This window comes from Trachurus japonicus, chromosome 11, assembly GCF_045865225.1.
Source record: "Trachurus japonicus isolate A0001 chromosome 11, Traja_1.0".
In the NCBI taxonomy this organism is placed as follows: Eukaryota; Metazoa; Chordata; class Actinopteri; order Carangiformes; family Carangidae; genus Trachurus; species Trachurus japonicus.
In genome coordinates, this window is record NC_140917.1 from 20875896 (window position 1) to 20900905 (window position 25010).

General features: G+C 41.9%; 1 protein-coding gene across 1 annotated transcript; it reads left to right on the forward strand.

Moving 5' to 3' along the window:
- The first annotated feature begins 1981 nt into the window (after positions 1–1981).
- Positions 1982–25010, forward strand: fam91a1 (family with sequence similarity 91 member A1). Its single transcript, XM_085791667.1, has 24 exons — positions 1982–2333; positions 3752–3836; positions 4401–4552; positions 6215–6272; positions 8346–8413; positions 8682–8795; positions 9578–9668; positions 10705–10767; positions 11033–11139; positions 11289–11327; positions 13369–13481; positions 14271–14380; positions 14907–15019; positions 15319–15405; positions 15593–15722; positions 17587–17735; positions 18450–18584; positions 19647–19760; positions 19920–19992; positions 20524–20670; positions 21144–21245; positions 21436–21559; positions 21690–21759; positions 22600–25010. Exons 1-24 carry the CDS (start codon positions 2262–2264, stop codon positions 22783–22785), a joined length of 2502 nt encoding a protein of 833 aa, XP_085647793.1. The 5' UTR covers positions 1982–2261; the 3' UTR covers positions 22786–25010.

A 25010-nucleotide genomic window follows, 5' to 3' on the forward strand; every position in this document is an offset into this window, starting at 1 on the left:
CGGTCTGAGAGAGGAAACAGCTCATAGTTTCTGTCCACATTGAAGCCTGATCCTCTGATGACAAACCACAAACAGACACAACGCTATTTTAAGAAGTCTTAACCTTTTATGTCATAACCTCATATTCCCACTCATATTTCAAAGAGATAGGCTACTGTTCTGAGGCATTTAAGTCATTTCCTACCGGCGGCCCCTCCCTAACCTGCAGCTCCAGAGGCAGTGAGATGAGTTATTGTCATGTTTGTTTAGTGGCAAATGACAAGGAACTGGAGTTACATGTGGACAGATTGAATGACCGAGCTGTAAGAAAGTGAGCTGTCAGCAACACGACATGTGAGCACATGCAGCTTTGGTGGACTTTGAGACACAGTGAAATCCTACACTGTGTTATTAGTTACCCAGTGACAGCTTCATGCTCCGAGCTCATGGAGACTCCTTCAGGGATCGAGCTGAAAATCTGACAAAGGCTGGTTTCTGAAAAAAAAAAAAAAAGCAGAATGAGCAGAGATTATGATTTCCCACTTTTACTTTTACTTCCTTCCTTCCTGGCTTAAAATCCTACCGTCCTGATTCACTGATTTAACTTGTGCTGAATAATAATGGCTTTTGGGACTTTTATTCAAATCCACTGACAGAGCTCAGGCCCAGACGTGTGCAGAAGGAAACCAGGATTCTCATTTTCTTGATGGTTTTATGTTTTAAATGACATTTTATATGTGGAGAAATAAAGTTAACCTGACCTTGGTTTGAAGTTGGTCTTGAAACCAAGATAAGATTACTCAAAGTCCCTGCTGCAGACTGCAGACAACTGTCACTGTAACCTGGCCCTGGATGAAAAGGAAAGATGTATGTATGTTCATGATCTGTTTTAAAGATTTAGGTCTCATGAATGAGCACTAGCCACAGACCAGCTGCAGCAGGAAAGAGACAGAACATATTGTTGCTTTAGTAATTCAATTTGTGAAAAACATAGGATAAATGGGACTATACATAATTTAATTAATGGCAGATTTATTAGAAATGTGTATCAATTAAATTGACTATGCTGCATATTTTAAACTGCTGCCTGTGTTAATGATGCTGTGTGAAGTGATGTGTATTATTTATTGCATTTGTATTGTGTATCGTTTGTACATATTGGCACTTTAAAGGAGCAGCTCTCCTATTTCATTGTACAGAAATGCATAATGACAGTAAAGGCTATTCTATTCTATTCTATTCTATTCATTTATACACAGCATCAGCTCTTTGACAGGTCCTCCTCACTTAGGCTACCTGGTGGCCCTCATGTTTTATTGGATTAGGCTATACTCTTATTTTATAAGACATCATCATCATTACATCAATCCCAGGATTTACTGACCAAGATTTTCCCCCAAAAGTTGGTGTTTGCTGTTACAGGAAAAACTGCACATTGTCAAATTTGTTACTAGTGAATGTTAAAAAAAAATATTTATAATATTATTATAGCTTAAAATATGAATGTGACTCTCAACAGCTGAGGCCCTACTGTGACTCTTTATCCCAACATTAAGTTTTCGACTATGCCAACCTACATCCAATCCAGCATCCGCAGCCATCCAGCAGGTCCATATGGTATATTTTTAGTTTCTTTGCGTTTTCTCGTTCCCTTTTTCTTTTCCATTAATATTGTCTCTTTCTCAGTAAAATAATTAATTGGGTTCATCCATATCTCTTCATATTTTCTAAAATGTTAAATAAAATCGTTTGATATCACATAGCCTAATAAAACAATGTGCTGTGGGGGTCACTGGGGGGCCAGTAGCTCACTTTTACCCCGGGGCCCCCCCGGTTGGTTAATCCGTCCATGCTCTCAACACCACCACCCGACATGTTGCTACTTCAATAACAACAAAGATGAAGGTGTTTCTGGACATGACACTGCCCAGGTGCGACATCACCTTTCATCTGTCACGAGCTCCATTCACATCATCCACGGCGCGGACGGTCACGCCTCGGCAGGAAGTGACGTCAGCGGCCACGAGCGTGACGAACGGCTTGTTCGAAAATACAACAAGGAAGTGGCCGTTTACTGTGGAGGAAGAAAATAACCACCGGAGAGAAAATAACAACAACAGCGGCGTCTCTCTGCACGGCGAAGGAGGGGAGGGGGGTCGCTTCCTTCGCTCGGCTGCTGGGAGTGGGGTCGGTGGGGTAAAGTCACCGTGGACTTTGCCGGAGAGCCCGTGTGAGACCGTTTCCAAGGGGACTGAGCCGTTAGCCAGGCAGCTAGCGGAGCGATGAACACGGACGTGGAGTTCCACATCAGGCAGAATTACCCGTGGACCAAGCTGCCCGCCAACGTCAAGCAGGTACCGTGTTTTACCGTGTCCTCACACCGGGAGGGGGGCGAGGGGGAGAGGAAGGGAGGGGGGGAGGGGGTGGAGGGAAGGAGGAGGTGGGGGTTAACCTGTCAATGTCACACACACACACACACACGGGCGGCTCGGCTCGGCTCGGCTCGGCTCGGCTGTCACCGCCCGCTCCTCTTCCTCCTCCTCTGCTGCTGCAGGAGCCATGACCGACTGACTGACTGACTGACTGACCGTCGGTCGGTCGGTGCTGCAGCCTCGGCTTCACCCTCAGCCCGCCGGCATCACATGACTCCACACCACCAGAGTCGACTCGAGGCAGATCATGTTAACGTGCCCCCCCCCCCACTTTGTCACAAATCATAAATTAGCCGCATGCAAATTACAACATCCTCTGATGTGTGCACCCTCAAAGCAAAAGTAAGAATTCCCCTGCAATGCAAAATGATCGTAGTAGCCTAATAATTACAAATTATGAAATGGGGAAAATGGTAGAAACCTGAGGAGGAGCAACCAGAGGGAGCATCCCTCATGCAGGACCAATAGATGTCGTGTTTGCATAATAGAGCAAGATTAACACCGTGGGGGATGAGGATGACAGTATCATATTAGATTGCACACATTACTGACTATTTGATAGGTGGCACCACTTGATTTTAATGCATGTTATTGTAAAGTAGGGAAACGTGAAAGATGTAACTGTAGGCACAGATGTCTCCTCCTGCATCTGCTGTTGTGCCATTATGCCAACATGTCGTGGCAAACAGGAGGCAGGCACATGCACATGCACATGTACAGTATCTGTGCTGCTGCGCCTGCTGCTGCTGCTGCTGCTGCTGTGCATCCTGCTCACCAGCACAGCTGGATAACCAACCAGAAGAAGTGGTTCCCGCACGCTTACTGTGTGTCAGCTGGGTTGTGCCAATCCAATTGAACATTTTAAGAATGTGCAGCATGTTGCCACGTTTTTCTTTTCTGGATACTGATTCTTTGAGTACTGATTTGATATCAGTGTAGTTTTATCTTAAAATGTAAAAATTCAAATGTATCACTGCCTAGATATAATGAGGCTAAAAACTAAACTGAACTAAAAAACTGAGTTGGTGGTCATAGCTAAGTGAAAACACTAACTTTCATAATGACATTGACAGAGAAACAGAATTTGATGGGGGTCAGTCATGTTTCGGCCAATACCTGATTCATTTCATCCGGTCAGTCTTACCAGGTTCGTGCATCTCTAGAGAGTATGTTTGGAGGTGTGAACTATACTAAAGCATAATATCAGCTGACACCCTTAAAATGGCCCCTCTGTCAGATTTAAGGTTGTTGTGGTAAAACCTGTTTGTTAAACCGTCATTGTTTCAGTTTTGTGTTTATGTCTTCACCTGTGTGTTGTGTTTGTTTGTTTTTTTCTGCAGAGTTTGGGGAACTCTCAGCGCGAATATGAGAAGCATGTGCTGCTGTACAGCATCCGCAACCAGCTGCGCTTCCGCAATAACCTAGGTGAGACGGTTTGCCCATCACACACAGTCCAGGGCTAAACACACACACACGTCATGACTGGGTGTGAGGTTAAGAAGATACGGTGCAAACAAATCCTCTAATATTTATGGCTCTGGAATAAAGAAAGAGGGAGTAGAGAAACTCTGATATACAACAGACCTGTGAATAAATCTGACTGATCATATAGGTGATTTTTTTTATCCTGCTTTGTGTTAATTGTAACTGCACTACAACAGGTCAACTTGCAATACAAAATATTTTATTTTATTGCAAGTACGTGCAGCAAAAATTGACTCGTCTCTTTGTATATTCCTATATGTATGCGTTACCATTATGTTATTGGCATTATCCATAAGAATACTTGTCCTCAATGATTGAGAAAGTGATTATATTACCAGTTAAGTAAAATGTCAATGATACTTTAATCAATTGTGTCATTTCCCATGTAACTATGTTGAGCTTGTTCCGGATCAATATTCCTTTTTCTTAACATAGATTGATCTGCTGTGGATCGACTGTTAACCCCATCTGTGACCTTTGTGTGTGTGTGTGTTTGATGAGCAGTGCGCCATGTGAGGAAGGATGAGCGCAAGTATTACGAGGAGCTGCTGAAGTACAGCCGGGACCACCTGATGCTGTACCCGTACCACCTGTCTGACATCATGGTCAAAGGGCTGCGAGTCACTCCGTTCTCCTATTACATAGGAATCATGGAGGTGAGGAACTCGCTTGATGTAACCGAGCTTCAGCGCTTTTTATGTCGTCGCAATCTCTGCAAGCCGGCGCTCTTACACCTAAACATCTATCTTTGTCGCACACGGCATGTGAAATCCCTCGCTGGTTCAGGAGTCTTTGCTTTTTTTGTTTTGTTCAGAAAGCCAAGACAATAACACAATTTCCATGTGCGCTTTCGGGAAACAATGAGCCGGTTAAAACTCAAAGGAGCGAAGCAGGAATTCTTGTTTTGCAGCAGCAAGGACTCTTTAATTGGTTTGGAAACTGTTAATTTAAATTGAACAATGTCTTCAGTTTTGTAATCCCATGGAAACCGCTGCAGAAATGTCAGTTTCGGGGCAAAACAAGGAGTTCAAGAAACACCACAGCAGTAAGAAGGATCTGAGCTTGTTGGCATGTGTGGCGTGTTCTTTGTTACACCAACAAAGACAATGTACTCTCTATTATCTGCTACTTCTCAACAGATCGACTATAAGGTGTCGGTCTGTGCAGCCACAGCACGACTGTGTGTGGTCAGTACGTATAGAGGAGAAGCCTGTCTTTGTCTGCGGCTTGAAATTATATTTTGTTTGCATACCAATATCAGGAGATATGTTGTAACGTGACACACAGCGCCTAGCAACAGGGACGGCGCATTTGATTAGTTTGTTTATTTAATACTCGGCCGTTTTAGACGAACACGTGGGTTAAAGTTGTGCGTATTGTATTGTATTGCATGGCATCCTGCTGGTAGTCTTGGCATCGGTCGGGCACTAGGTGTCAGTCAGTGTCTAGTGACGGCGTCTCGTGTTGGAGGCTCTGATCCCAGGACTCAGCACACCCAGAGAAAATCTCTGTTGGTTGTTCTGCTGTCGGTTTGTGGCTCTGCCTGCACGGCGGCTCACTCCCACTGATAAAGCTCAGTCTGTTGATGGGGGCCGTCGCAGAGAACCGGTCTGTCGGAGACTTTGACCAGACGGGATCTCATTGACTTCTGAATTTCTTAATTACGTTTCAAAGACTGATCCCAGCAGCTCACAAAAATGGAAGTGTTGCCTTTGAAAAGTAATCCAAACCTCGTGTTTAGTACTTATGATTTCTTATTGCTAGTAATTAATGCACCCATAATTCAGTTACAACTGTTTTGTTACGCTTGAAGCTGGTTATAGATTGATTGATTATCATGTAATTTCTGTGCATAATGTCCTCAGATGTATTCCCATTACCACACAATCCTGTGTTTGTGTGTGTACAGATGTGAGCTGCCACATTCGATTGTTCCACATTTGGCATACTTCCTGTTTCATCAGAGCAGATGTGACTAATATGTTCTGTCTTATGACTTCACTTACAAATGTGAATGAAGATGAGACATTAAGTTTTTAGCTCACTTAAAAAGAGGCTTCACCCACTTTCCTGTGCATGCCAAACTAAACTCGACTGAGCTTTAACTGTGGCCACTAAATTGCTGAAAGCTATGTCATATTCTGATAATCCCTTTTAAGCACTTAATGAAAACGGGGAGTAGAAATTAGCATGGCTGCCCAGATCTGCTAATCCTGTTATTAATCAGAGGCAGGGGACACAGAAAGGGGCGAGGAAAAATGAGTTTAATTCTTCTTTTCCCCGTCTCTCCTTTCTCCTTTCTCTTTTTGCTCCTCTAGGATATTATGAACAGTGAGAAGAGTTACGACTCCTTGCCCAACTTCACTGCTGCTGACTGTGAGTTCCTTCCCTGTGTTTTTTTTTCTTTTTTTTTTGGCTCAGTTTCCCCAGTTCTCCCCCACAAAGATGAAATGACTTCACTGGGCTTCTGTGTACTTTGCCTTACACCTACTCTCTCTCTCTGTCTGTGCCTGGTCCCTTATTCTACATCTTTTCCCAGTTCTTCATTTTGAGACGTCTGTCAGAGGACGGAGCGGTGAATCAGTCGCTGTGAAAAGATAAAAGTTTTCAGAAAGCTGAGGGTCAGGAAGTCACCTTAAACTTTAAAACTTTAAGATCTCCAGTGGTTATTTGACTTTACCGTGTTATTCATGGTAAAAGTCAGACCCTTATGAATGAAAGGCGACAGTGAAATTAATGTACAGAAAATTAAATGGCGTCTATTTGTAACAGTGAACTGTACTGAAGTTAGAAAAAAACATGTTTGGAGATGTCACCTTTAGGATATTGTAAATTTTGTTTTACTTTTCTAGCATTTTATCAACCGAGAAAATTACTTGGGGAAAATAATTGGTAAATTAATTTAGCTACTTTATTTATGTCTTGTTTCTTTTTTTCACATTTTGTGTAGTAGAACACTTAAAAGATAAATTAAGCAAACCAAAAAGTTTTATATGGAAATGGGCCATTGGCACCTGGCTGCGATCGTTTTAGCAAGTGGAGCATATTTAGTTTTTTTATTCTCTTGTCGTGTGTGCATTTGATTTTTGTTTATGTTGTAGTTTTTAAATACTGGTGGTTTCAGTTTTCTTACTTTACTACAAAAAAACAACGGTTCCCACGATGGTTTTGTCTATAGACATAGGTTTCCTGTCTTCTGACTAGCATAACTAATAAACATAAATGATATCTTTATATTTCCATAACCAAATCAGAGCACCAGCCAAGTGGTTCATGGATTCGTTGATTTAAATCCCATTACATAGTAAATCAAAATTGCTTCTCCAAAAAAGGAAGCTGCATCACCGAGGAGACGTATTCCTCAGAAATAATTGCAGAAGCCCATTAGGACGGCATCAGAGCTGAAAGTCAAGTGTCAGGGCCGTTGTCGTGTCCCCTGACTTTCTGCTGTCAAGTGAAACGGGCTTTGGCGCTGGCCCGTGAGTGACTGAGTCCTGGCAGTACAGGACCTTCATGCTGCGGAGACAGACGGCTGCCAGCAGGCTGTCGGAGCCTCGCTCGGAGGGGCCTCTCTCCTCTAATCTCCCCGGAGGAGCTTTGGAAGTGTGTCATGCAGAAGTGGGTGGATGGAGAGACAGTCAAAGCGTGTGTGTGTGTGTGTGTGTGTGTGTGTGAGTGAGAGAGGGTTATGTGGGTGGATGTTCGTGTGTTGTGTCTGTGTCTCGGTGAAACAGCAGGATACGCGTGTTGGATTCTGCAGCCTTAGGAGGCTGAAATGCAAACGTCCCTTACTGGTCCCTGCTTGCGTTGGCAGCCGTCCCAGCACATTTTGCTCTGCCCCTCACAGGCCGGTGCAGCACAGGCAAAGGGAGGGGGCGAAAAGGTGGGATTTGGAGATGAAACTGCGTACTGTACCTCCGACACCCTCAGACTAAAACTTAAGATATATGGACCAGCATTTCCTCCGATTCATAACAAATTGATTTGATTCAGGAGAAATTCATGCACACACTTATATTGTTTGAGATAGCTTGTTTGTTGGTTGGTAGATGTATTAGTGTTGCTTCAGTGTGTGTGTGTATATGTGTGTGTTACCTTTAAAGAAGGTGTGTGGGGAAGTGTGTGGACGTACACTCTGCGCAGTGTTTGGATGAGTCACTGTTACCGCTTGCGAACGCCTTCTTTCACTGAAATAACTCAATATATGAAGTTGGAAACATCCAGAAAAACTCATTCTCAAACTTTGCTCCTCGTTGTAATTCTCTCCAATTTTTTTATTCACCAGAGCCTCAGAAGCTGTAATTGAAAAATGCCGGGGACACTTTTTGCAGCTGCACTATGGCCAGATTTATTTTCTGTGGGGTTAATGTGTAGCATTACAATTTCACAGCCAGTTATTGAGGCGTGATTGAGTCTCACCGACTCACTCACCTCCCTGTTGTCCTGCAGGTCTGCGGCTGCTGGGAATTGGGAGAAACCAGTACATTGACCTGATGAACCAGTGCAGATCCTCCAAAGTAAGACCTGTTTCTAAAATAGACCAATTCAGATAACCGGAGCAATTTTTAAAATGCAAACTCAACACATACTGCAGCTTTGGTGTGAAATACACAAAACAAGAAACACATCATCATAAATGCAACTTTACATTGTTATATTTTGCAGCTTCACTATTAATGTTTTAGTAATATATTCCACAATACTCCTAATAACTAAAAATACCAAAACTTTACAGTGATTCTCAGCTGATTTTGTTGACTTGAGCTGAGGTGGCTTTTTTGTCAGAAATTCTTCCGCAGGAAATCGGCGCGTGACCTGCTGCCCGCCAAACCAGTAGAGATCTCTGTGGAGCCGTGGTGGGTCGCACAGACGGGCTACATCACCGAAGACGATATCAGGGTGAGATGAGAACTCTGTTACTATTTATTGAGAGTAAAGAGAGAGGGATGAATAGATGCTGAAATAAATAAGGGTACAATAATGAAGGTATAAAACTGGAGTGCAAATTCTGTAGCTAAGGTGAAGAGGAAAAGAAGAAAAACACAGACTATACAAAATATACACAATTTAAACAAAAGTACTTGTCAATGAGAAACATATTCCACCAGGAAATAATAATATTGCACAGTAATTTATAGAGATTGGTGATGAAGAAATAGTGACAGTGACATAAAAACGAGGATCTGGCATAAGGAACATCACAGTTGAATGGGAGAGGAGTGAATTACATGGATTTGGGGAGAAACAAGTTTGTGCTATGTCATGTTTATTGAAGTTCAGCTAGTCACCTTCATTATTTTAATCACAGCCCCTTTCACAGTGTTTACAGTACAAGTAATGATCCACAAATTGAATGAGAAAATGGGTGCTGTGGTGTGATTAACCTAAACATTAAACGTCCATTGGACTTCTGACATGTTCCCTTCAAAATGTTCATCCAGCCTCACTGCATGCTGAAATCTCGCCTGACTAGAAATAAAATCTGCCAAGTTTCCAACAGGTTTTCTGCCTCCCACAAGATAAAAAGGCAACACTGGAAAACAGTCCACGCTGTTATCACATGCAAATGTATTCATCCCTCCCAGCAGCCGCGCCACCACTGTTGTTTTGACATCCATGGGAAAAAAAGCCACTAGTGCAGGTGTACTCTAATGTTGCCTCTTTATTGTGTGTGATTACAGATCTGTTCTGCCGCAGAGAAGAAAGCCATTGATAAGATGATAGATTCTGGTCCTCAGCTGGCTGGTTCAATGGAGTACAATGTAGTGTTAAGTGAGTATCTGAACACTTTAGTCATAAAGAGACGATAGATTATGTTTTTTGTTTTTTCAAATCTCTGTAGCTAATTATCCTAATCACACGAATTAACATCACTGTCACAAACAACTATTTTGGTAAGTTTATTGTAACATTTAAAGTGGCACTCTATTAAACTCCACTGTATTGAGTTGTATTTCTTCTTCTAATAATTTTGTCTCTCTACTTCCACACTTTGAAATACAGGTTGACTTACAATATGAGGCACTTTCAGTATAATACATATCAGCACAAAACCATTGTGAAATAAAATACCTCACATCTTATTAGTAAACCATGTTAACTGCATCTGCAGGAGTGTGTATTACATTTTATAAGACCTGAGCACGACAGCAACAGCAACATAATAACTTTGTTAGGGTTCAAGATTTTGAACAGAGATTACCTCACCTTTCGTTCTCCATACGTGATCTTGTCCAGCTTCTTGCTTTTATTTATTTTATTATTTATCCCATCACATGTTAAAGTGTTTCGATGAGAAAGGTCTATTGAATATATTTTATTTTAAAGCATTCAAATAGGGTGATGGGATCATAAAATATTAAAAGGTGTCCAGGCTCCCGCATTACTTCAGGATAATAAAAGGAAAGTTTTATATTTTCATCTTAAATACATGAAAAAAATATTATCTCATACCAAAAGTGTTAAAAGTCCCTGTGAATGTGAATTTATAGGATGAAGCATAGGGAGTCAGGCTTTGTGCATGCAGTGTAAATGTTAATTAGTAAACAGTTTGACATTGATTAGCCTCTGCCACCGGAGTGACTAAATACAGTTAAACACAGGAACTGCTGTGCCATGTCAGTACAAGAACCTGTTTACATGCGATTTTATTTTTTTCCCACTATTAAATATGCATAATTTGTATTCTACAAATTTCAGTACCCAGATAGTTATAATTATTTTTTGGAATGACAGTACAGATGTTGATGTAATGAAACACAATAATGCTTACAGAGTGTTTGTGTATTTTTTTTTTCTTTCTTTGCAGGCTTGTACAACCGCGGGTTCATCTACTTGGATGTTCCCATATCTGATGACAGCTGTATCTCAGGTAAGGGTGTGTGTGTGTTTGTGTTTGTGTGTGTCTTCTCACATCCTATTATTATCCTCCCTGAATAATTACCTTCACTTAACACTATGGAATTAAGTGACAGCTTTGGGGATGTAAGAGTGAGAATTATGAGTATAATAATGACAGTCCTTAAAAAAGAAAGAAAGTAGAGAAAACACTTCAACAGCAAAAATTAAAAAAAAAAAAAGTGAAATAACGGTTGTTGCACAGTTGTTCATGACTGTTTGTGTTTTGTGTTTTTCAGTGCCCCCGCTGGAGGGCTTTGTCATGAACCGGGTGCAGGGTGATTACTTTGAAACGCTTCTCTACAAAATCTTTGTGTCCATTGATGAGCAGACAAACGTATCAGAGGTAGGCTTTAGAAATATATTTTATTGCACTGGCCTGCCGTTCTCATTAGATATAATATGACTGTGTGTGTGTGTGTTTATTGATCAACTTGTCAACCGAGTCCTGTGTTCTTTTCTCCTCCTGATCCTTTCTCCCTCCTTGATGCTCAGCTGGCGAATGTGCTGGAGATTGACTTGGACTTGGTGAAGGTAGGTGTCCACTTACTGTTGAATGTCACACTTATTGTGATGTATAAACTGAACGTATAGGCTGTGTTTTTTGTTTGTGTGTTTGTTTGTTTTTTCCTCTGGTCTCTATGTGGCCTTTCTTTTGTTTCTGTCTTTGATTCAAGACACACAGTGCAGCAGTGTGTAGTGTTGCAGAAATGGCACGGATATATTCAGTAATAACAAACACATGAAACAATGTAGAAGATAGAAGTTATAAATATGTGTATTCCCTGACTGCAGATTCCCAGACAAACAGTGATAGTTCCTTTTACACCATTAAAGAGTAAAAAAGGACAATTAGCCTCACAAATAGTGGGAGCTAAAACAAAAATATTATAAAAGTTAGAAACTAATATAACTCAAATTCCTTCATATTCCATTGAATGGATTCCCTCCATGGATAAAAAATGATAACTGCTAAATAAAATAAAGTCAAATAGAAATAGTTAAATATTCACTTTGATCGTTTCATATAACTTTCATATATCGTATTTAAAGGACATTTAAAGGAAGTGAAGATAATTTAAGTATGTTTTCTTAGTCTTATGCAAAATACTTTCACAGTTGACTTACATGTTGTGCCAATCGATTTTCTGGAGATTTAAGTTTGGCATCTAATCTGAAAAAAAAAAAAATTCAATTAACACCATTTTTCAATGATATTCCTTCATTCCTTGTTCCTTTGAAGCAGACATTTACTTAACTTTCCAGAGGTATGCTATATTTACACTTGGGTGCAGGCAATTTGTCAGATAAATAAATAATATAACATTTTATCACAGCACTGCATTGACGTTGCTGTTATTTCTGTTGCTCTGGCCATTTAAAGTGCAAATTGGTGAGAAAAGCAGAGATGCAGCCTCACAAGTAGATATTTCTGCATGATATGATGGTTTCACTCTTTCGCATACACCTTCGAGGTATACTGTGACACTCACATGCAGCACACACACAGCTTCAGATTAGACCCCTCATGCCCCATGACTCCACAGGAAGGCTGGACAACACCATTCTGGTTGAATTGGTGCTAGGGTTTGGCCCAGTTTTCCCCCAGCTTCCTATTCGTTCTCTATCCGACACAGAGCCAAACTGCCTGTCAGTGTTATGACCTCCGGTGTGAAGAGCTCACCTCCCCTGTCCCTTGCTCTCATCTCATTCCTGCTGCTGAAAGCCAGCACTTCATAGAGACAGGAGAAACCCTGTAACATCAGAGATGATTGAGATGTCTGAGAGGTCTCCTTGTGCAGAACTTTTCCCCACCCGAGTTTAACTTTTCTCTATGTAATTACTACCTCACGGCCTAAAAAATTCTTCGCCGTGCTCCTTTTGATATGATAAGAGGATAGCTAAGAGCTGACTTTGGCTTGCACCTCTGGGGCATCAAGGTGCAGAAAGCAATCAAGTCTACCTTACTTCACTTCACTAGCCTGTTCACTTTGAATAAAAGATTTAACAGCAAGGGAAGTTGACGAATGTATATACTGAGGAAATAATGGAAAAATCCTGCCGACTCTTCAGAGGAACATACACAGCAGCTCCGTTTTCTTTCTTCTTTTCGGAGACAGTTTGAGTCCCAGGTCATGGAGCAGCGACTTTTTATTGTTGACTCTGTGGCTCATCAAGTGAACATCACCCTGACAATTATTCCGTTTTTTAAGTCTCATAACTCAACACTGATGTCAGAATGATTTGACTGCTCTTCTAATAACCAGTAGACGTCCACAGTAAATGTCAAAAGCAGCCACTTGTTTTGGATTCCACTGTTACAACCCCTCACATAGTGTGTGGATCATCACAGTGATGTTTTATTATCATCTTCTGAAGTCAGGAGGTGCTGCAAGTCACTCTGGTCCTTTCACTCCCTTTTTCATGGTCTGCGCCCCCCACTGACAGTGAAACTCAGGCAAACTCTTAGAGGTCCAGGAGTGGTCACAGGGTTGTGATATTTGACAGTGAACGAGTACCTGAGGACCTAGTGACTAATGAGGTCAAATATTTTGTCTCTGTTGTGTCTTGTCAGAACGCAGTGTCTATGTACTGTCGCCTCGGCTTCGCTGTAAAGAAAGGTCAGGTGATCAGTTCAGAGCAGCTCCACCCGACCTGGAAGAACGCTCCATCTGTCAACAGACTCAAGTACGTACAAGAGCAATGTGACACCTTCATCTGATCCGTGCTCATCCCACAACTGGAAGTGGATTTTCTTTGGATTTTTTTTTGTCAAATTTGAGATGGTTGAAGAACTAACTTGCATTTTATAGTAATTACAGTGAAAAAGAAACAAGACAAAGTAAAACACCTAGCATATGATTGGCCCGCTATTGTTGGTGTCAGCTCTTAATTTGTTCACATTTACAGTATTTTAATAGAGCAGAATTAGTTCCCAATTAAGCTGTTTAGCTCATTTTCATGTTGTTTTCTGTCTCTGTCACATAATGAAGCAAGTTCTCTGCTAAAATCCTGAGTTTTACACACACCTGTACATAGTCTGACAAAATTACCAAACTCTTGAAAAAAAAGTGCCAGAATGTTAGCACGTTTTCCTATATAGCCCTTTTTAAATGAACATTTAAACTCAGTCCTCCTAACATGGACTGACAGACAAGAGACTCAGTGATGACACTCAATACCCCTGACAAAGGTAGTGCAAAACTGAAAAGCAGGATTATTATGTCTGTGGTCAAAGAAAATTCGATCTAGGAACAGAACCCATTCATCTATCTACATCACTGTTTTATATCCTTCAGTTTGTCCTTCTGAAAACATGTAATGCTCTAAATATTGAAATGCTCAGGAGCTGATGAATAGAGAACATGATGTTCTGATATATTTGACCTGTCCTCTGCTGTTGACAAAATAATTAATTTGATCAAAAGAAAAATAGATAACAGATGCTTGAGTACATGTGTCTGTCCTCTGTGATAGGAGCACCATGGACCCTCAGAAGATGCTGCTGTCCTGGGAGCAGGGCAGTCCCGTCATGGAGGGAGGCTCTTCTGCTACCGACACTGACACCACCAGTCTGGAAGACCAGGGTCTGTGCTACACACACACACACACACACACACACACACACACACACACACACACACACACTTGAAAGCATATTCAGCAATATATGCAAATTAATACAGATGCTGATGAATGCACACAAAGCACTTTCTGAATGTTACTTTAGAAGTTTTTTGAGGCAGCAGCGCTAATTAATCCCTAAGAAAGCTTGTTCATGCTTTTGAAAGTCATTTTCACATTAACAGGTGTTTGTCAAAACGGATCTAATTTTTGGTCTGATTTTTAATTTTGTTGTGCAGGTTAAGCTTTTATTGTCGGGTTGTTCGAGCTAACAAATTGGATATTAGGAAAGAGCCCTGTTCATCAACAGCATTTACATGTTAATCATCAATTAAACTGAATCTATTTGAGAACGTTGAGAATGTTTTGGTCCTTGTAAATATTTAATTCTCTTCTAAATTACAGGCTAATGTGCTTGGTTTAAGAGAGAGAAGTACATGCATTAATCTTATCGCAATATTCCTCTTCTGTGTCTTTTTTTTCCTGTAGCGGACACGGGCAGCGTTTGCAGCCTGAGCATCCCAGCTGCTCCCACCAAGAGGATCGCCTTTCTCTTTGACTCCACCCTGACAGCCTTCCTCATGATGGGCAACCTGTCTCCAGTTAGTGAATGGATGGGAACAAATACACATATATAAGGAAGAGCATTAGGGCCAACAATGGAGATTTTTTTTTTTTTTTTTTTTTTTTAAGATTCTGAGATAAAAAGTCAGAAATTTGAGTTTTTTTCTCAGAAATGATTTCTAACTTTTAGCTCAGAATCTTAAATTTAAAAAAAAAAAAACCTCTGTTGTTGGCCATAATGCTCTTCCGTATCCATATGAACTCTTATTTGATATAAAAAAAAAAGGTTAATTACAACCTGAATCATTATATTTTTGTGTCTATGTCTTTTTATCAGAACCTGAAGAGTCATGCTGTGACCATGTTTGAAGTGGGTAAGCTGTCTGATGAGACTCTCGACAGCTTCCTGGCAGAGCTGGAGAAGGTGAGGAAGGTTTTTCCTTTAATGAGACCTTTGTCGAGTCATGTCTGTATGAATAACCAGAGTGAACAATCAAAGTCTACAGATTCAGTTTAGCAAATAATTGATGTGTACATAATCACGAGTGCCTCACGCAAGCAGACAAACACTGTGGTTTAACCTCTCTGTTGGTTCCTGTCTGTGGCTGCAGGTGGAGAGCACAGCAGAGGGCGAGGCCCAGCGTTACTTTGACCACGCTCTGACCCTGAAAAACACCATCCTCTTCCTGCGCTACAACAAAGAACTCACTCAGGACCAGGGACCTGATATCCCCAACATAGGTACAGTAAACCTGCAGTTGCATTCTTGTTTTCCTTGCTTTTATGGGAAACCACATGTCGCACACCTGCACATGTCTATAGACGTGTTGAATAGGCAGCTTCCAGACCAGATTGAGTTTTTGTGTGTTGTTTTGCAGCTGTCAATCTGGTTTTGGTTGTTGGTTGGTCTCACTGCCTTCCCAGCTGCAAGAGCTGTCAGTACACACTGCTGTCTGTGATTTGTCTGTCTTTTGTGGTGCCGGCAGGTGACATGAACTGTAGGAAAGAAAAATGCAGGTATCATTTTATGTAACGCTGAAATTCGATATGAGAACCATGTGGTGTGTGTGTATGTGCCATAGACAAAGGGAGACAAAAGCTGTTGATATAACATTTTCAATATGACATGATAGATGCAGAAACATTTCATCTTGAAGAACATTAATAGCAGTTCACCCGTGTTTAACATTGTTATTTGATTATGTCAAAACACAGTGACTCAGAACCAGTGAGAAAACAAAAAGAACGGCATTTCTTTATGTAAGTGTTAAAATCAATGTGGAATTCAGAAGAAAAGAGAAATCAATTGCTCTTCAACACCTCCCCTCTGTTTTTTTTGTTATTGGACCAATATTCAGCTCTTCTAAATGATTAATATTCACCCTTTATACCTAAATCTCTTTTGTGGCTTTAGAAAATCAATATCTCATGAAATGTTTGAAGGGCTGGAAACTCCCTCCGGGAATAACAAAGAGGAAGTGAAAATCTTTATCTTTGTCTCGCTCCTGGCTGTTTGCTTCTCACCTGTGTCTGGACAGTCCGTCTTGACTGTGGCTCTGCTTGAAGAGTCCACACAAGTGAAGCTGTATTGTTCGACTCGCGTCTCTAGAGGGAGCAGCCGAGACCGAGTCCTCCAATGACGACAAAGCAAACCTCTGAGTTTCCGTGTAGCTGCCATTGTGCTGCCAGATGCTGTGTGTTTGCTTTGGCTGTGAGCCACATCTCTGATTGTCTTATCTCTCAGTCGTCCTCAGCTGCTGCTCCAGGCTTCTGCTGAGGAGTGAGTGCAGTGCCTGAAGCTAAACTAGGCCCCTAATGTTACAAAAACTCGAGTGATGATCGCTCATTTAGGAAGTGAAGGAAAATGTATTGTGAAAACAAAAAATCAATTCAGTCAATTCTCAACAAAGCAGCCTTTGTTTTGCTACAGATGTTCACCATTGCAGTAGAAAAATAAAAAATAATGGAAAGTTCACTAATTCCTGCTACACAAAAATCAACATTTAAAGTTGTGAACATGAAGCTGCAGTCTGACCTTTGTAAAGGACTTGACCCTTTTGGCTGGGTTTGAGTCACCATACGTCTGACTCTTATCTGAAGTGTGGTTGTAATTTAATTATCACTATCAGCTGTTCACAGACACCTCCTTATTTCTATATGTGCTGTAGGAGGCATGAGGTGATTATTAATCCCAAAATGTCAACTTGACACTCGTGTCCTTTGAGAGGATGTTCTTCATTAGCCAGCATGGAGAGAAAAGTATAAAGAAAGTCATGGTGTCTATATCATGTGTTGGCAGCAGCTCTCTGAGCTTCTTTTCATTTGAGTGAATGAAAGAACAATAATGTTTTTATCCGCTTTACTTCTTGAGAGTTCGATGAGAGAACTATGGTATCTTTATAGCTTTTAAAGCTGCGGTTACTTGCCAACTTAGCATAACGACTGGGAACAGGTGGAAAGTTAACTACAAACTAAATGTTGTTATACTGCTTGATAGAAATAAATCCACCCCATCCAAACCATGTGAATGCACCCAATGACTTCCACTTGGCTCTCAGCCTGTCCTACATAGAAGCTCTGACTGTCCCTGGTTGCCCCCCCCCAGGATTCCCCTTGGACATGCTGCGCTGCGAGAGCCTGCTGGGTCTGGACCAGGCCACCTGCAGCCGCGTCCTCAACAAGAACTACAAGCTGCTGGTGTCGATGGCGCCGCTCAGCAACGAGATCAGGCCCATCAGCAGCTGCACGCCTCAGGTATGACGCCAGGGGAGAACAGAGGAGGGAGGGGAGAGGGGGGGGGGGCACTAAGTGGCAAGCAGGAGTATTGGCTCAAATGTTGTTTGTGTGTGTGTTATTATGTGAGTGCGCTCCGTGTGTTTGTGTTTTAGTCAACAGTTAATGCGCTTACGCTTGTGTGTTTTGTGTGGTTGTGTTTGGTCGCTCGCTGTGTGTTCACACTCGTGTGGCCTGAGTGATTGTGACTGTGACTGTGTGTGTGTGCACTTTGTGAGCGCTCGGCACACAGTTGCCCCAACAACAAGACTACACAAAGAGAGAGAGGAGAGGGAGAGAGGAGGCGAGGCTCATGAGTAATTCCTCTGCCTGGCCACACTCCAGATTTCTGGCTGAGCTCAGAGCGACAGAGGGATAGAAGTTAAACTCTTGTTGTTCCATTCACGCTGCTGTTTATTCTTACACCACCGGCACTCGCTGAAGTGGGTCTCCCCTCGGTTTTCTACTCATATCTCTCATAGCAGCTTCATTTTCCAAATCTCAAACGGAGGAACAACATAAGAATAATTATTCCTCTTTGTGCTTGTTGCTTTCTTTTTTTGTCCACTTGAAGTATCTGTTATTGTGAGAGATGAAATGGAGAAGTGTGTGTCTGGGGATGTAGGTGCATTAGTTCTGCTCCTGTGCACTTATGTGTGTGTGTGAGTACATGTGTGTGTTTGTTTCTCCCCGCAGCACATTGGCCCGGCCATCCCCGAGGTGAGCTCCATCTGGTTCAAGCTGTACCTGTACCATGTGACCGGCCAAGGCCCGCCGTCTCTGCTGCTCTCCAAGGGCTCCAGGCTCCGCAAACTGCCGCCCATATTCCAGGTTAGTGGAAACTAATTATTAATCAGTCGGGGTTCAGTTTACAGGTAGGTTTACAATGGAAGGAGGAAGTATGTGCACCTGCAAGAGAAACCTCTTTGAAGTTGGATAAGAAACGTCACACAAGTGATTACAGGAACGGTGCTGATTCTGATCAAACACGTCTACGGGTAGTTTTCCATTCATCTTTGACACCTGCCCTTTAAAAACGTTGACCTTGCGCTTTCAGCTGGAGGGGCAGGTAATCAGAGCACTGCAGGTGAAATTCAAGGTTTTTTCCTTCATCCCAGTCAAACTCCATTTTTCCCCTCAAAGCTCCAGGTTCATCAAAGTCACAGTCAGATCACACTGTGCACCTGCATTTTCCCCTCCTTCCCCGGCCTCCCAGTGGTCTTGGAATTTTATTAACTATTCTGGGAATGCGAGTCGGGGAACAAAAGACAATTTGATGTAGCTAATTCACAGGGGAGGACAGGTAATATCATGCAAATGGGTCACTTTATACAGTAGAAACATGGCAGCATGCGTTCCTCTCCATGTTTCAGACGACAGGCTGCCTTTGAGCTGAACCTGACTGAAGTAAAAAATCAGACTTCTTACCCCTCCACCACTTTCACAGCACAAGACGGGGAAAAAAAACAATAAATTAAATGTTCTGGTTCAATCAGGCAGAGTCACGTTTAAGTCAAAATAGCAGGTAAATTCAGTGCCTGAGTGGAGCTTTAATTACCGCACTTTAATCAGTTAATGTTCCACACTGTGGGAGGTTGACAATTTGACATGTTAATTTGATCGGTGAAGTGAGGTTTCCACTGCTTCCTTCTTGTTTTTTGCTTCTCTAAATTAAACTGTTTCTAATATAAACAATAGAGCGTTCTGTATTAAACTTAGAAACCTGATACTTGTTATTTTGTAGGGCTTTGAAATACAGGAACGTCTTGATTCTCCCATTTTTGGCTCTTTGATTATTGGGCTCATCTCTAAGTTACCTGTGAAATAATAGTTTTCCCGTGATGGTTTCAGCTGTGGAAGAATTAACTGTTTATCAATTTTTACTCTTCGCAGGTGTACGACAGGTTGTTGATCACCTCCTGGGGTCACGACCCCGGAGTCGTCCCTACGTCCAACGTGCTGACCATGCTCAATGATGCCCTCACACACTCTGCTGTTCTCATCCAGGTGAACACATAGAAGCTTGATTTATTTTCCGTAAGGGGTTTCAGGATATCACAATGTATGATTTGGATTTTCAGTTTTGGTTTCAACTTGTTGTGTGCCGTATTTGGTACCAAGCATCTCTGCATTAACATAGAAACCCTATGTGTGTGTAACCCTCAGGGTCATGGGATGCATGGCCATGGAGAAATGGTTCACATCCCATTCCCCTTCGATGAGGAGGACATGAAGGGAGGTAGGAACCTCTTAGTGCATGAAGCTGTCACATAACATGTGATGTATTCATTTTGAATAAAACCTATTAATGTAAGTCTTATCTAAACAGAACAAAACAGAAACATGAAAACTGATGATGGAACGCCCCAGTAACTCTTTATTTTAAACTCTCTTACTTATTTATTTTAGTATATAAAATGTTATTAAAGGGATAGTTCACCCAAAATTCAAATTTCAACCAAAAAAACATCCAAATACCTCCATACTGCTCGTCTGTAATGTCCCTCTTGTATTGAAGCCCCGACATGAGAAATTGTTCCGAAAAAAATTAAATAAGTCTATATTTTAAGCTTAAATATCTATTTACACCATCTCATAGTATTAGCACATAAGCTATTTATTGGTATTTTATGTCTTAATAGAAATTATAATTGTTGAATCTATTGTGCACTAATTAACTTCATATCAACTCATAACTACATTATAATGTGATGTAGACTGATCTAAATATATATTGGTTGTGTTGTCTCTCCTTCGCCATTCTGTGCAGAGTTCTCCACCTCCAACATGTGTGTGCACAAAGCGCTGCAGAAGCTGAAGGAGCACGTGGACCTGGAGCACCAGTGCGGCTACATCACCATGCTCAACTCCAACAACAGGCACCGTCGCAGGCCCAGCGACAGCGCCGAGTGCAGAGGTGAGGCGCACTAACGCCAACAACGTGAGCACCGGGCAGACGAGACTTATAGTTGAATTAGTAGCAATGTCCTTGCCTCTGATGGCCATTGGCACTGATGGTGCAAATTAGATAAAGATTGCTCACAGTCCACTTTAATTATGCTGTTTGTCTGCATAATTGTGAGCCTTATTGTGATAGCCTTTGCTAATGGACGCGGATCGAACCGTCTTAGCCTTTACGTTGAGATTCACTGATTCAATCTTGCTGCCATAACTGATCAAAGTCTTTGTTTCACATCAATATTTATGCACATGGCAGTACACATTTTATGCTAATAGTCACACAAATGTTCATTCAGCAAAAAGAAAGTTGTAAAAGGTTCTGATGAAGCTTGAGCGAAGGTCATTCAGGCTGTAATCTGGCTGTGATGAGTTCCCCAGAAACAACATTTCGGCATCTTAATGCTGATGGAGGTTTGTCCTTCCTCCAAGGAGACACTCATCTAGGTGGAGGCCTGGACACCAACGGCAGCACCGAGTCCTTTGAGCTCGTGACCGAAGAGAACAACGGGGAGGTCAAAGGAAAGACAGACTGTAAGTTTACTTTTGTGGTTAATGTATTTATAATTTAATTTGAATATCTTCAATAACTTGATCTGATGTTTGAGAGTTGGACGAGGTGTTGAGGACAGTGGAGAGTAAAGGACAACCTGTGACAAAGGCCTGATGTTAGCTTCAGAACGAAAGCCATCCCTCCTCTCTCTTGTCAATCCCTTTCTTTCAGCCCTTTCATCTGAAGATGAATGGGTCCCTCTCGAACTCTGCTTCGGCATGCCTCTGTTCAGCTCCGAGCTCAACCGCAAAGTGTGTCGAAAGATCGCCTCGCACAAGCTCTGCAGCAGCGAAAGGTGAAAAAAAAAAAAAAAAAAAAGCCCCACCCAGCATCCTCACAAATGTTTCTTTTGTTTAAAACATTGAGAGAAGTGTAAAGAAAAGTGTTGCAGCAGTGCCAGACTTCAGACTTTGTTGTTCTTTCAGCCTTCAAGAACTACTTCACTCAAGCCGAAAGCTGTCGCTGAAGGTGTTGAGCTTTGTTCAGTCATTCCAGGTAAAAACACGCTGCTCTCTTCAGGCAGCCACTTCAGAAACTCACAGAGAAAAACAGATACAACTGTGTCCAGTGAAAATATCAGGATTTAGGATTAATTAATTAATTAATATTAATTAATATCAATAATTGATGATCACTTTTAAGTGCAATTAATAGAAATATTGGTGCATATATTTGGTTTTGACACAGCAACTAGAGTCCTGCAGCCACATCATTAAACCCTTTGTTTTCAACCTAATTGCTTCATTTGGTAGGCATCAAAATAAATAAATTTGATATTAAACGTAGCGACTTTAATGTTTTATTTTCTTTTACTGAGAGATAAAAGACGAAAATCCCAAACATAGTGTGTGTGTTAGTGTAGTGTAGTGTACTGAAGTTATAGTAGGAATAAAACAAATACATAGGAGACGAAGGAAAGAAGAACGTTATTATCATAGTTGAGACTGAGTGCAACAGGAGGACTAGGGGTTGTGTGAGAGATACGGTATAATGAGGGTTTCTGATGATTTTCAAATAGTGTGTCTCAGTGTGTGACGATGTGGGTGAGCGCGAAGAGAGAAGGGAGAAAAACAAGCAATCTAAGGCAGAGAGTCAAAAATAAGGGAAAAAAAGGGAAGGTGAAGGACGTGGAAGTTTTATTTTTACACATCATGTCTCTGTTGCGTGAGCTCTGCTCTGTCCCACACGGACTGTAAATCAGGCAGGAACCACTTTACGTAACCTCTCCTGATTTGTTGTTGTTATCCTCGAGAGACATATCCTTGTCCCACATAGCATCCTCCCCCTCCCCCCGCCTGGGGTGCTGATCTGTGACCTTTGCCCTCTGTTTGGCAGGATGGCAGCCAGCCGTCTGACCTGGACAGCGGCGTGTCAAACCCTCTCAGTCAGCCCCCGGCCGAGTCCGGCGTCCCCCTGCCCGCCCTTAACCTCCTCTTCAAGGACGGACAGCTGAGCGAGTGGAGCGGGCGGGCCCCTCCTGCTCTGGACATCTCAGCCCTGCAGAAAGACCAACCCACATAAACCAGCCCCCCCCCCCCGCACAAACACACACCCTCATCCCCCTTCTCCCCCCCGCCCCCCACCACCACCACCACCGCCAGATCTGGCCACGAGGAAAAAAGAAACGACGACAACATCTCCTTGCAAAGGACGGCCCTCTCTTGCAGTGTCGCGTCTCACCGAGGGAAATCGTTACCGGAGGGTCGACCTTACGTCTTCATATCCGAACACAAGGAAACACTTCTTCATAAAACTCTACCTTCTCTTGTTCATCAGTATCCAATCATGGGAAAATTAGCCCTGCCAGCACTTTGTCATTTACCTACCGTATGAGGAATCAGCTCTTGCCAACACTAATTTGACACCCTCCCTCCCTCCCTCCACCCTTCCTTCCTTCCCGCACCCACCCACCTCGATGTTTCCCTTCTGTGATTCCTCGTATTCGTAGCAAGGCAGTGTTATCTGTTGGAGTGGTGCTATTATCACACTATATTCAAGTGATGCAGGTAAACACCATATAACCTGGAATACCATTTAACTGGAACAAGCGCTGCTCTCCGATGACGACCCCCCAACCCCCCCAAACCCTCAACCCCACCACCCCCACCCCCTCTTCAAACCAATGGATGTTTAGTGATCTTTGAGAGCGGAGTGTAAAGTGGTTAATATTGTATAGATGTTCTACAAATGACCCGCAAAATAAACAATGAAGTGTTGAACAGACTTCTTCAGGAATCAGCTGATGATATGCATATTCAAGGACCAAGTTGTTGGGACTTGCCAGTCAAAGGGAAGAGTCTGAACACAGACTCTTGCCGCTGCCTCCCTGTGTTGTCTCATGTTAAGTGATCTGATGCATGATACTGTTGCACAACTTGTACCATAAAAAAATACTTTCCTCTTGTAATCAATAATGGGCTTTTTTTTAATTTTTTTTTATTTGCACTTTGCAGGATTTCACCAAACCTGTGGATGAAGTTATGTCATTTATTTTTCTTTTTTTTTTTTTTTTAATCCCTTGTTTTGCGCACATGATTTTAAAGACATTTACCACAAGGAAATATTTCCTGTTGAAAACTCAGACATGTTAAAAATCAGAGAAACTGAAATTTCTGTTTTTTTTTTATGCTTTGTTATCATTCTTTCTCAGTGCAGGAGAACACCAAAGACCATTTTTTCCCGCCTGTAAAATATTTCTTTCACTTGTGTTTTTCTGTCCTTCCTTTTTTCATTTTGTTGCCTTATTACTGTCAGCCAATCAGAAACTACCAGGTCTCAGATCAAATCAGCTGATTTGATTTGCTTTAGTTTAGTTTTTTTGCCTTTTTTTTTTTTTTTTCGTATTTTCGCAAAATTTTTCAAATGATTTATGTGAATTCGATTATGTGTATATAAAACCAATACAATCACTGGGTCAGAAACTACAAACCACCAGCCCAGCTCAAGAGGACGGATAGATTAGCCAAGTGTATCTAACTGGGTTGAATGCGAACAGTCAGGTCTGTGTGTGTTTGACCCAGGCCTGTTGCCGCTCTTTGCCTGCCAGTATCTCTCCCTGGATCGGCTCCAGTTGGTGTGCAGTGCAGTGCAGTGCACTCTTGGCTATCCAGCAACACTCTCCAGGGGATTCTGTTTACACCATGTTTTGAAAAATGGGGTTTGTAGCAGAGAGGAGAAGGCAACTTCACTGTGAAGGCTGTCACAAGACCCAAGGGACGGAAATGCTAATGCTTTGCCCAGCTTCTCAGACGTAATGGCCCAAAAAGTGTGGCTCCAAGAATATAGAGTACTTTATATTACATTTAGAATGGTAACCCATTTTGTTTTGTTTTTTTTATATGATTTTTTTTCTTCTTTTTTTGCCTTCTGTATTTTTGACCCACTTGTGGTTGTTGTTTCTAATGATGTGATCCTAAAATAGAAAAAAAAGGAGACTTAACATGAGGTCCCATTGAAGCATGACGACTGTGTAGAAACTGTTGTGTGTATGTTGTGTATGCGTGTGTATTGTGCACCTCACTACTGGTGTGTTTTCATACACGCCTACCTTTCACAATAAGAGTTCTCCCCCCTGCCCCCAATCCTGCCTGTCTGTTATCTGGTTACAGTTATTTGGTCATTCCAGATATCCCCCATCCTCTCGCAGGTATTCATCCAACACAGTGTTTAAAAAAAAATTGCTAGTTTTATATGTCAGCCTATATTTTAGGAAATCTTTGTTGTAGCTTGTTTAATGGGACTGTGAA

Excerpts from the sequence above, each read along its gene's own strand:
- fam91a1 (XM_085791667.1), top strand. The coding sequence starts at position 2,262 with ATGAACACGGACGTGGAGTTCCACATCAGGCAGAATTACCCGTGGACC. Across the intron at positions 14,381-14,906 it reads CACCAGTCTGGAAGACCAGG|CGGACACGGGCAGCGTTTGC; the intron begins GTCTGTGCTACA and ends TTTTTCCTGTAG. Across the intron at positions 15,406-15,592 it reads TCCTGGCAGAGCTGGAGAAG|GTGGAGAGCACAGCAGAGGG; the intron begins GTGAGGAAGGTT and ends CTGTGGCTGCAG.